General features: G+C 36.7%; 1 protein-coding gene across 3 annotated transcripts in view; it reads right to left on the reverse strand.

Moving 5' to 3' along the window:
* Positions 1-1485: 1485 nt before the first annotated feature.
* GSTCD (glutathione S-transferase C-terminal domain containing) overlaps positions 1486-13713 on the reverse strand; it is a 70975-nt gene continuing 58747 nt past the window's right edge. For all 3 annotated transcript variants that reach the window (XM_086746130.1, XM_086746129.1, XM_086746131.1), the window contains 3 exons: positions 12162-12192; positions 7958-8027; positions 1486-2744 (listed from right to left, as the gene is read on the reverse strand). In XM_086746130.1, coding sequence (XP_086602256.1) covers positions 2608-2744; positions 7958-8027; positions 12162-12192 — 238 coding nt within the window. In that variant the 3' untranslated portion in view covers positions 1486-2607. The remainder of the gene's footprint in view (positions 2745-7957; positions 8028-12161; positions 12193-13713) is intronic.

Below are 13713 nucleotides of genomic sequence, written 5' to 3' on the forward strand. Positions count from 1 at the left end.
AAATAGCTGTTACCTGTTGAAAATATCTTCTCCTTTTTATGATTTTTTTTCTCTGCTTCTCTTCAGTTTTCAAGAAAAACCCCATCAGTTTGGCTCAAATATAGTTCAGGCTTTACTGTTCATAGTAAGATAATTCCATCCTTACACGAGGAAGATTCTGTTCTCCTGAGAAGAAACTAGAACCCACTGATGCCAATAGTGACAAAGTTACAAAGTAAGTAGTCTCACTATCCTGTAAGCCATCAAGGTGATGGATACTATGAGATACCATCAAAATATCCCTGATCTCTGGGAAAAAAAAAGAAAAAACAAATCTGTCACAAATTCATATTCTACAGCTTGGCCCATCCAAGAAAAACGGGATGTCACGATGCGTATAAACACAGCACTGGTTTTGCAGGTTTTTTCCCTTGCTTCTATAAATCTTTTCATCCTGTGAAGCCTAGTTCTGTGTGGAGCAGCAGATATAAAATAATTTACTTAAGTCACAAATAAGTAACACTTGTGGGAAACTGCTTCGTTAACATAAAAACAGGTACTTTAAAAAATGCAAAGAAACTCCAAACAAACCAGAGACTCGGATTCTTGTGTGACTTTAGCTGGTTTTCCTGACTGTGCTAAGTATCTAATAAACTCTTGGAGAGAAATACTGCTTTTGCCTGTTAAAAAATAAGCCATTTAAATCTTTTATTCAGTGGCACATGGTCCCTATGGCATATACCAAATGCATTCCTTCTCTATTTTCTGGTAGATTCCAAAACTATTAGAGATTATCGAGACAGATCCTGCAGAAATTTTGAAGCATGTAACAGTATAGATTTTTGCTCTATTGAAAGCTATTTATTATTGAATAATATCAGACCATGCCAAATATTCAACATCACAACAATTAAAACACTCATATTGGTACCCATTGCCTGGAGCACAGCATTGTGAAAATCCTTACTGTAAACAGCATCAAAGCTTGCGTCAGGTGACTGACCTTGATGAATTCTTTCTTCACCACAAAAAGGTAATGAAGAGACATTTTCTCACTCTAGACACAGTATCTTGAGTTCTAATAAGGTAATTTAACATGGATAATGTTCAGACTTGACACACTGCTATCTTAAAAACTGAGATCTCTTTGGGCAAGTATGCCAGAAAATGCTGGAAGCAACTGGTATTGCCATATATTTTATATTTGCTATGTATTCTTCCAACCTTCCAACCTCCAGCCACTCTTGTAACTATAAAAAGTTGCAGAAGTACAACATCATTATCTACTGAAGAATTCAGGCTAAAGGTATGAAATCACACTTACTTGCTTACCTTTGTGCTTCCAAGTAAGTGTGCAGCTTCCTTTAGTCTTCACATTAAAAAACCCCACACATTTAGATCTTTTAGAGACAAAATTTCCAAGAAGAATGAAATATTTCAGGATCCCTTTTTTTCCTCTAGTACCTATTGTTTGCAATTCTGTTTGCCACATGCACTGAATGTGTGTTCACACTGATCAAACTTCAAGTATATTTAAATTAATCCATGTCAGAATTCATAAACATATCAAACAAATAAACATGCAGGAAAAATCTCTTTAGAAGCTACTTTCCATAGTGTTAGTGTCAACAGATGATTTTAAATTAGAGTAGAAAATTGCCTACTAATCAGAGCACAGAAGAACATTTATTTTCATTTTACAGTAATATGTCTGTGGTTGATCTTTTCAAATGGTTCCACAACTGCAACTTTGTTCAAATTTTAAACTGAAAATAAAATCAATTAAGATGATATATATAGACACATGAACTGTCCTTAAAAATTTCTTCTGACAGCAAATTTCAAGAATGCGAAGCAATACATTTCAATTAGCAGAGGTGGCAGTGAAGTATCCATCTGCTAACATCATCACTAGCTCCTGTTATCTGGTCAATGGATAAATAAGGGTTTACTTTCTTTAAGTAGATGCACTTTCAAATGCTTGGTTGCAGAATTCTTGTGTAATATTTAAAGATAATTTTAAAGTCTTTTAAAAAATATTGGTAAGTTAGAATACATTTTTCTATAAGCAGAATGATGCCTGAACTTTTATTAAAAATAATCTTCCTACAGTAGTAGGGAATTCTTCAGCTAAGCCAAGCCACCAGCTGCTGCACAGCCTTCTTCATTAACATCATAAATTTGATCTTTTCTGCTCATCTAGTGAACTGCATTATTGGCTGATAACTGCTCTGCTTATGAGCATAAATGCAGTTTCGAACATGAATGCTCTTTTGAACCAGCCAAGACAGCTTTACTAAAAAGGAAATCACCTTCCCTTCAATGAGACTGACTTTTTTCTAAACCTTTGCAGATGGATATGATTCCATGCACAGTCATTAGATCCAGAAGCTTCTCAGTAAGATAACCAAAAGTTGCTTAATGACACATAACAAGTACAATTTGTGATGCTCTGCATGCAGTTCCCTTTCTAAGACCTTTTTGTGCTGCTTCCTTTTCCCAGTGCAATGGGTTCAAGACGTGTGATGTCTGGTTCCCAGCTATGTTGTATCTGCTGGATGTCATTATGTGCTGAAGACAAGTTCCAAGTTCCAAGTTCAACTTCAAACCAAATACAGGTTTCACACTCTAAGTAGGGATGCCCACAAACATATTGTTCTTTGGAGAACAACTCTCTGGTTCCATAGATATAACTTGGACAGAGTAGTCTCGTTCTTCTGCAGCCCATGCCCGATCCAGATCCACAAGCCCCATACACTGCTTTCCTAAAATGAGAGCAAAGGAGAGCATGGAAACTCTAAAAATGTAGAAACATGATCAGAAACGTGCCCTTCCATATTCAATGTTAGGAAAACACATCAGTAAGTAATCTAAAAAATAAGTTCCGCATCTACTTTTAAAAAATCTTCATCTGTTTTACTTCAAATAGACAGTCATTAATAGTTCTAAACCACATCTGTGACTTGTAAACCTCATTTAGGTAAGAGCTTGAGAAGGATTATTAACTCTTTATATATGGAGAAACATAAAGACAAAACTATTTTTAGGTATTCTCAAAACTTAGAGAAAAATCCATGCATTAATAGAAAAGAAAGAAGAAAAAACCCACCTAGTTTAGCCCTTCACTCTCTGAATTGCCAGACTCCTACTCCCTTTATAAATGTAACTGTTTTCCTCCTGTATTCTCATCTAAAATCTGAAAACCTTTGGTGAGATTACATTCAACAGTGATTGACTGTAACTGATTTGAGACACATGAATGCAACTGCTTATAAACAAAAATACTAAATTACTCATGAAAATTAATCTTATCTCAGATTTACCTGCAGAAAAAAAAATGGGAAGGATAAATTCAAGGGTTTTATCTGTTTAGAAGATACATGATGATAAAGCCATGCGAAGATGATAAGCTCATTTGACTTGATATATTTACTCATTATAATTTATTATTATGTTCTGAACTAAAGAACTGATTTGTTGTATTATCAGCAGTTTGAAACTCTCTTGCAAGAAAGATTTAGCACTTCAACACTTTAGCACAACAACCCCCGGCAACACTACAGGCTTGGAGAAGAGTGGCTGGAGAGCTGTCCAGCAGAAAGGGACCTGGGGGAGCTGGTGGACAGCCGGCTGAACAGGAGCCAGCAGTGTGCCCAGGTGGCCAAGAAGGCCAACAGCATCCTGGTTTGTATCAGGAACAGTGTGGACAGCAGGTCTAGGGAAGTGATTGTGCCCCTGTACTTGGCATTGGTGAGGCCACACCTTGAATACTGTGTTCAGTTTTGGGCCCCTCAGTACAAGACAGACACTGAGGTGTTGAAGCATGTCCAGAGAAGGGCAATGAAGCTGGTGAAGGGTCTGGAGCACAAGTCTTATGAGGAGCAGCTGAGGGAACTGGGATTGTTTAGCCTGGAGAAAAGGAGGCTGAGGGGAGACCTTATCACTCTCTACAGCTACCTGAAAGTAGGTTGCAGCGAGGTGGGTGTCGATCTCTTTTCCCAGCTAAGAAGTGATAGGACGAGAGGAAATGGACACAAGTTGTGCCAGATCTGCTATTAGGAAAAGATTCTTCACTGAAAGGGTTATCAGGCATTGGACCAGGCTGCCATGGGAAGCGTTTGAGTCACATCCCTGGAGGTATTTAAAAGACGTGTAGATGTGGTGCTTAGGGAGATGGTTTAATGGTGGACTTGGCAGCGTTAGGTTATCAGTTGGACTCGATGATCCTAAGTGTCTTTTCCAATCTAAATGATTCCATGATTCTAAGAAGGGAAGAGACAGGAGCACTCATTCTGTTTACCACTAGGCTACAAGTCTGGCATTCCAAAGTACCCTCTGGAACTGCCTACCCCTCTCTCTTGAACATATGCAGAGCCTGAGTGCCTGTATCACTGCAAGCCCTGGTGTGCCATCTGTTAGGTGCTCATAGAAGTTCTGGGTAGGTGGCACTAAAATGCCCCTCAGTATCCTTGTATTTCAGAACAGCTAATGCATATCACATTTTAATACAGTACTCAGTCCAATCTATTCTGTTTTTCCCCAGTGAGCTGATGGACAGAAGTGTTTTTTCCTTTTCAGTTGAATTATTTAGTTACAAAATAAATTAACTACTAGACTTCCCCAACATGATGACATTTGGACTCTCTTCTGTTGGTGGCTTGGAATTAGAGAGGTGCGGTAATTATACAGGAGAAAAAATAAAGATACAATAATAAGGTTAGGTCTGAAAAAGAACTTTCCAACTCAGTCCTGTACGGATTTATATGTTGCAGGGAGAAATTAACAGTTTATATAACTTGCCCAGAAGGCCAACCACATCCTGGGCTGCATCAAGAGCAGTGTGGCCAGCAGGTCGAGGGAGGTGATTCTGCCCCTCTACTCTGCTCTCATGAGACCCCACCTGGAGTACTGTGTCCAGCTCTGGAGCCCCCAACATAAGAAGGACATGGACCAGTTGGAGAAGGTCCAGAGGAGGGCCACAAAGATGATCAGAGGGCTGGAGCACCTTCCCTGTGAGGACAGGCTGAGAGAGTTGGGGCTGTTCAGCCTGGAGAAGAGGAGGCTCCAGGGAGACCTTATAGCGGTCTTCCAGTACCTCAAGGGGGCCTACAAGAAAGATGGGGAGAGGCTGTTCAGTAGGGCCTGTTGTGATAGGATGAGGGGTAATGGTTTTAAAATAGAGGGAAGTAGATTTACATTAGATATTAGGAAAATTTTTTTTACAATGAGAGTGGTAGAACACTGGAACAGGTTGCCCAGAGAGGTGGTGGATGCCCCATCCCTGGAAATGTTCAAGGCCAGGTTGGATGAGGCTGTGAGCAACCTGATCTAGTTGGGCATGTCCCTGCTCCTTCCAGGGGGGCTGGACTAGATGACCTTTGAAGGTCCCTTCCAAACCTAACCATTCTATGATTCTATGATTCTATAAGCAACCAGGAAAGATGTCCATAAATTACTTATTGTGGCACTATTTCTCCTACATTTGTGGTTTCACAGAAAATCACCTTCTGAGGTTGGTTGAACAAAATGGTATCTACATACTCCTGCCACTGAGAACAATATCGTTATTATTCAAAGTGTACATACTAAGGGAGAGGTGGGACTGTCACAACTGTGGCCTGGTTCCCCAGGTACTCTCGAAGACTGTGTGAAATACATGCAGCAGTTCTGCGATCAGACAGAATAAATCAGGTGTGCTGTAGTGATGTTCACAAAACCACTCAGTATGTTTGCACTTAGGTCCCACTGCTGCATACTGTGGATAAAACACACATGTCCAGTGAAAATGGGAAGCAGAACTTGGTTCATTTGAGAGGGAATTGCTGTGTGTAGCAAAATTGGGTTCAACTGTGTATTTTTAGGTTCACAGATACTAAAGAAATTGGTGGTAACTCCTTCGACAGATGTATTGTTTCAGCCATGACAATCACAGATGGAATGCTGTACTTTAGTGCTTTAGAAGCTTACAGGTAATGAAACAAAATTATTTGTCACTTCACTGAAGCTGCATAAATTCAGTGTAATTACTAAAATACAGTTTACAATACAATTCTTAAATATTAAAAAAGTAGCAGAACAAGTCATTTTGCCACCATTTACAATAGAAAAGAAAAAGTCTCTGCCTGTTCAGGAATATTCTCATTAAATGAAATCTACCCAGTTTTCTCAATACTTGATCATACATTGCACAAAATAAAATAAATAAAATAAATTTTATTTCCATAAATAAAATATGTAACACTGTTCTAGCTGTAACACTGATCTGAATCATTCTTCAAGTATTTGCAAGCAAAACTTAAAAGCACCCCAACAAGATTCCCATAAAACTAGTTTCAAAGCTGAAACAGAACACTGAAATGGGAATGATCTTCACTGAAACAGATTAGTATTACATGGAACTTAAAGAAAAAATAACATTCTTTAAAACAAAAAAAAGCCATGATGTAGGGGAAGGCAGAGGAATAAGATTTATGTTTGGTTTTTTGTCAGGGCAAAGCATCTAAAAGTTAAATTTGTGAAAAAAAAAATGTTGTTTCAGAGACACAGAATAGATAAAAGTTACAATCTTTCAAAAAAGATTTTGGAGTCCTTTTACAATTTTCAGTCCACCTGGCAACCAGCAGGAGACAATGTGGGGTGCTACACTGCTAACTGAACACTGTCCTTTTTAAATTTTTTTTTTCAAATTCTATGCAAAAAGAGCTGACAAATTTATTACAAAATAGCTCAGAATCTGTGTTATTTTCTTTTTGTGAAGTGAGTATAGGTAATACTTTCAAATCTTCAAATGAAGCTTTTTAAAAACATTATGATTTTTTTGTTACTACTGCTTTAACATAGTTTCTAAGTGTTTCTTGCAAGCCAAGAATGCACAGTTGTATCCTGAGAGTTCCCAGCCCCTTCTGTCTTTTCTGACCTGGAAGCTAGTTTATAGGTTTGATCAGAACATTAATACCAGACACAAATTATACCCTTTTGTAAGCCAAAGAATACTAGAATATTACACATAATGAAGAAATGGCTTTGCTTATTCCAAATACTTAAAGTGTTATGTATTTTGCTGTCCTTCTGAGTAATGAAATTCCCACCATCTTAATGATAGCTACTTGCATTTATTTTTCTCAGAAATCATTGACACTTGACTAGGAAGCTAAAATCTCAGGGGTCAACTTACTTTGGCTGTTAATTGCATGGAAGTGACCCAACAGAAGGCAGCTGCTCTTACTCAGAATGGCAATAAAGTACAAACCTGTAACAGAACTGATTACTGAAAAGTAAAAACTGAGTCACACGCTGCTGTAGCTATAATGTAAGTTTCCTCACAATTTGAAGACTGGTATCCCAGGTAAGGAGTAAGCCAAACTGTGTTCTTGGTAAAGTCTTCAGATTATAAATATTATTCCTGCTGAGTTTTTTCTAAAATTACTATGATGATCCTGATAATGAGGTGGGCCAAACAGGTTTGTATGTTCTTAAGCCTGCCTGTACCAAAGCTAGCCCAACATCTGCAATTTAGCCTTATTGTTTCCAGCTGGCATTAGATGTTTGCCCTTCTGAGAGAGTTATCACCAGCAATTACAAGCAGGACAAAGGGTGCACACTGAAAATCACTACTCTGAATAGCCTGTGCTTTTAATGTAAGATAAACTGACACTAGCAGGACTCTACTGAACTTTACAAAGACCTCATCCTTTTGAAGAGAATGGTGGGAGAAAAAAAAAAAAAAAAAAGGTGAAGCAACAAAAATCAGTAAAATGCAAACCCTCTATCTCATATTGGCAATTCTGAAAGAAGAAAAGAGTTTCTGTACCATAGTTCAGAACAACCAGAGGTGAAATGTGAAGAAACTCAAATTTTTCAAGTGTCATGTGAAGACAGCAACTTAATGCCCTGTTCATAAACATACTACTTCTTCCTTCATATGCCAAGGTAAATACATTACTGAGGCAGTTTATGCAACAGCTGCAGAAATTCATACCAATTAGCCTGCGTTCAGGTGGAAGCTGAACAGCTGTCTGATCTGCAAATCTGCAAAGGATCATATGCTCCTAAAAAAAAAAAAAGTAATGAAATTCAGTCCAGTAGCATTTCCCTCTACTAAATAAAGTAAGAAAAATCTAATTACATCTTTAAAAGTATCAAAACCACTACCATGTTGAAGAGTATATTTCTAGAAAAATAATTTCTGTGCAAATCCTAAGTTTGATACTGCTTTGGCTTTTAAATATGTGTGTAAATCAAGTGTTTGTAACCACAACCACGTTTCTTCTCATGGGTATTTGTTTCTTGCTAAATTTTCTCTAATTCCCTGCAGCAGTTAATTGGACGCAATGCATACAAGATAGCATTCTTCAAAGACATATGCAGACTAATTTTGCCTTCAATTACTGATGAGCAACACAGCCTTCTTTTAGCACAGTCATCACAGGGCAGCATCTCTGCATCAATAAGCAGCCGAGACAAAATTCTTAAACAGGTGATTTGAACTACTGCACATTTCTCCCAAGCAGTGATTTTGAATCCCAGAAGAACTGCCTTGTGGGTCAAACCTCCTCTGCTCTGCCAAATGCATTCAGGATCAACTCTGAAGATCCTGAAGGCAAAACCGATCTTGAAGGTAAAAAATATCCGGCTGTGAATAGGAAAGTTTCCTACATCAAAAAGGGCATAATGCACTTTCAAACTATTCCTGTTCCACTTAGATTTTCTGCAGAGGCTTCTATAACAGCTGATGTTGATTTCTTCCTGTCTTGGCACCCAGGGGTATGGTGCAGCGGAGGGTTAGCCCCACCACCTTAGTTCCCTGCTTAGATCACTACAGAAGCAGGCAGAACCCCATCCTCATTTGCCTTCAAAAAACAGCACCTATGCTAGCATAACAGTTTCTCAAACACCAGCCAAGCTAAGGCAGGCAAGTTAGCCAGATGTCAGAGAAAAAGCCTTGACGGTATAGCAATGAAATTAATGTTCTGACAACAGCTATGCTCTTTAGGACAGCTGCAATACCATTTTAGAACTGTACAACATTCCCAAGTCTCCTATATAACATCATGGGGAGAAAACAGAAATGGACAACAAAAAAAGTGCTCTGCTAAGCAAAGCTTCCAGAGCTATAGATCTGAAAATGGACATGTGTCTTGCATCCAAAAGAAAACTTTTTATTAAAAAATTAGTCTGTGATATAAAATGATGAACTTAAAAAAGTTTGGTTGCTGTAACAGATGGAGATAGCAACTTCACCTAAGGATACTTCAGCTTCCTTCAGTATACTACAGTAAGGATACTTACTCCGACTTTTTATAAGGAGGACATAAACATCCAAAAGCCTTCATTTCACAAAAAAAAACCTGAATGAACAACCTAATAAATTTAAGACATCTGACAAGAAAAAAGTTTGCCCACTTATTATAAAATAAAATATTATCGCTACTTGTTACCCAAATAGTACTCATTTAAATACATTTACAGTATCTTGAAGCAAGGATATTTGTTTTCCAGTACAGGTCATTCAGACGAACATTTTTAGCTCAAAGGTCCATAAGAAATACGCAAGTAAAATCAGAACATGTTGTAACATGTTTAGAATTTAAACATGTTACGCCCAGTCAGTTCAGTTCAAATATGGCTATTTTTGTAGCACAAAAGAGACGAAAACGTTAAAATCCAGATGTGACTACTGCAGAATGGAGGAGAAGGAGAGCCACAGGCAGTGGGTGCTGTTAGGAGAGAAGAAGTAGTGAGAGGCAGCTTGGGGAGAAAAAGAGGAATTCAGACAAGAGGGAGAAGATCCACATCAGCAAGGAACCCTTAACAGCCTTCAGGCACCCAACACAACCCAGCTCTTTGCAACATCAGGTTGTCAGCTCATCCTGCTAGACCAGAGGCAAGGTAAGCCTCACTCCTTAACCTGAAAATCTGGACTGACTCTAATGCCTTGGCTTCCTACAGAGAGGATCCAAAAAGTTAAACTGCAGCCTAAGTTATGACTACATCATTTCCCCATGACAGAGCCATTAAATTGTCACATTCCCTGTTGGCAGAAATAAGAAAAGCATTTCTAAAATAATGAAGGTAATAATTATAAACTATAAAAATAATTATAAATTATAAACTTTGTGTGTGTATAAACAGTTAACTTGTGTACTACAACACCCACACCTTCAACTTCTATTAAGTTTTCAAAGCTGTATGTACAAAGTTATTCAGTTTTACTTTCCAGTTCTCCTATAGGGAGAGTGTCTTGACAAACGGTCTCAAAATGTATCATGGTAGAAATCTACAGCTATCAACCTTATTCTTTGCAGCTATAAACTAATGAATTACAGCATAATGTTCTCATCAAAAACGTTTTAGAATTGCCAGACTTCTAGATGTCTTTTTAGATCTCACTAAAATGAAAGATAACAGAAATGAATTTAAAATGGGAACTGGAGGGGGCTGCCACAGACAACGTCTGGCTAACACATGGCAGCTCTGGCTACTAGCCAATAACCTGCAACAATTTATTAACATGAAATATAAAAATGCATATAGCTAGCTGTATAACAAAAATTATTTATAACTAGGATTATTTGAGGCACCAACCAGCCTAGACCATTTGTATAGACCCTTACATTATTAAGAGCAGCAATATTTTTTAGCATTGTCCTTGACCCATGTGCCCTTCTGCAACACAAATAATAAAATGCTGGAACTTCTATAGTGTTGGTAAACTCTGTGAATTAAACTTCCATAGATTAACAGATTAAGAAAAAAAAAATCACTGATCTTTAATGAGATTATACACACTATCGTAATCTAGGCATCTTAGACTTTGTAATTGCCACTGTGTCCTGCTGTACTGTCAACAGCTCTATTTTTAATAATACGTTAGTAAATAAACTTTTTCTGAACTGAAACCTGAGTTCTTCATAATTATGTGTTAGAAGCATATAAATGTGTTGAAATGAATATTAAATCAAGGGAAAAATTAATGGCAGGTCCAAATCCACTGTGCCACTTTTATAATCTCAATCTACGGACATTTATTTCCATGTAAATTAGTGAAGTGTACATAAACCAGACTCTCATGAAAATAAGATTAGTGTGTTACAGATAACTGAACTTTCCTATATAAGATGGCTGGAAATTTTCTGAATTTTTAAAATGCCCTCTTACTTGAGGATTAAAAAAGATAATCTCGATTTTCCTGCTACATATAGCACCTTTGCTCACTGTCCTAAAAACCATTTGGATATTAGAAATAGCATGCATCTCATTTCTGTTACAAAGGATTATTCTGCACCTCTAAAATTCATTTTCTCTACTGTAAACACCAAGACCCTTGTCCAAGATTTGGGATGTAAACTCAGTAAAGTTTCTCTATGTAACCTTGCTTCTCTCAAATGGAAACATTTTCTTTCCATACCAAATGGAAACATTTTCTTTCCAAGAGCACCTAACCTTCAAATTTCTAGTTGCTCATCACTAACTAGTTTAAATGCACTGGACAAAGCTTAACAGCTCCGTACCAGTTGTCTGCTGTCCACCTCTCTCTCTTGTCCTTTTTCACTCCTCTGTTATCTCTTATTGCCTCGTTGATTCTTTCTCCCAGTTTCCTCTCAGACTGTCTCCACACAGACCCTGGCTCCCCAGGGTCAAAACACATTTGAATATTTTGAAAATAATTTTGAATAATGTTTTTAAAGGAATATTGTATAAAATAATTGCTGACGAGTATAAGATCTTCCTACTTACTACGTCTAATCTTCTAGACTTAAATTAGAGGGAGAAATCTAATGTTTATCAGAAAATAATATCTGTAAAAACCAATAATTTTACCTGAAAAATGATCAGACATTTCTACAGTATAAACAGTTGTATTTAAGGCTTAAATAAATTGGTATCCTGTAATTGTTAACTGATACATGTTGAAGTATCTTAGGAATGGCTCACTTATACATCGTGATAAAACAAAAGTTCTTCTGTGGAGAAACTATTTAATTTTATTGAAGAAAAAAAAATTACAAATGGATAGCGGAGAGAAAGCAACACAACGACATCTGCAATATTAATGAACATTTCACATAGCACATGATCCTCCTTGCAATTAAAAGATAACCAGTTATATTTCATTTTATAAGAAGACTCAGTGAAATGCAGGAAATTGCACATAACCCTCTCCCCGCAATCCTTTTACGTACCTTGTAGGACAAAATTTCTTTGAACTGATGACTGGAAAAAAAAATAGACCAAAAAATTAAACCAAAAAATAGACCAAAAAAATTAACATCTAAAAAAGCACAGGTGGAAAATAAGACGCAGTCATTACATACTTGAACACATTTTAAACAAAAGAACAATATCTGTATCCTACAGAAAGGCATTAAAAAAAACCCACAAACCATTATAGGTCCAGTTCAGTAGAAAATAAAAAGTGTATTTGGTTTCTTTTTTTTTTTATCCTATTGTATTATTAATAAAATTTCTCTATTTAACCATTACAAATGCTAACAGATTTACTGGCATTTCCACATTGTCAGGTAAATACATTACAGATATACAACCTCTAGACATGCATATATTTTGTTTGTATCACAATAGTAAGGTGCCTCTACAACGGAATTGAGAATAGAACACAGGCAATATGGGGATAGGGGCTGGCTAGCATGTTTTATGATCATATAAATTAAGGGAAAAATAAAAAGCAAAACCTAAAATGTACCTTGAGCTAGGGTTGTTATGAACCAAATAATTTTCTACATAGGCTTATGATGTTAGATTCGAAATTTTAGCAAACACAAAACCACAATTTACATTCTTGCAGCATCTACAGCAACAAAAGTTTTCTAACATAGTAAGCAGTTCCAATCTTAATGATCTAAAAATGTAACTGGTTAAAAGTTAAACAGTATTCAGTTGATTTTGAAACAAGTCAAAAGAGAAAAGCTACACGCCTGCTAAGTTTAGAAGGCTTAAAATTTTACTGCCTCTTCCTTAAGAATACTTATTTGTTTTACTGTGTCACAAGAGAAAACAAGAAAGGACATACATAAAGAGATGGAAGACTCAAATTGACTAAGAAACACTATTAAATGCAAAGTTTATCAAAGTGACAAATTCTAAATATTCACTCTCCATGAACTTCTGTGACAGCACACTTTGATATTCTAGAAAAACTGAAAAACAATTAACATGGATGTATAAGGTTTTTTCAGATTTTTTTATTCCTTTTAAGAAAGCACGTTTCATTTTCTTATTTTAGCAAATATATACCTAAGACAATGCTTAATTCCTAGTAGAAATTAATCTGATTCTTCTTGGGCATCTAAAATGCAAAGCTCAGCTTTATGAAAAAAACCACAACCCTCTTCCCCTATCTAGTTCTGCCTCAGAAAGCTGTTAGCCTCTTATCTTCTGCCACTTTATGCTTACCTTTTACATTTTCTTTATATCAAAGGCATTAAAATTCTTAAGCCTAAGATACAGAAGTATCACCAACATGCCAGATTAGAAGACGACAAAATATCTACACAGTCCTTTGAAAAAGTATTAAAAATATGAACTGAAATACAGGAGAGCTTGTCTACTCGGGAATAAATCAGAAGAGTTTCACAAGCAGTAGACTGTGGTATAAAGCAGACCCATTTCTTTAACCTGATTGCTTACATCTTTCTCCAACATTAAAATGTCAATTCCCCTTGTTACAGTAATTTTCATGAGTTTTCTATTAACTTTGTGATTTCAAGGTAAAAG

Source organism: Chlamydotis macqueenii, chromosome 4, assembly GCF_036417535.1.
Source record: "Chlamydotis macqueenii isolate bChlMac1 chromosome 4, bChlMac1.mat, whole genome shotgun sequence".
Classification (NCBI taxonomy): Eukaryota; Metazoa; Chordata; class Aves; order Otidiformes; family Otididae; genus Chlamydotis; species Chlamydotis macqueenii.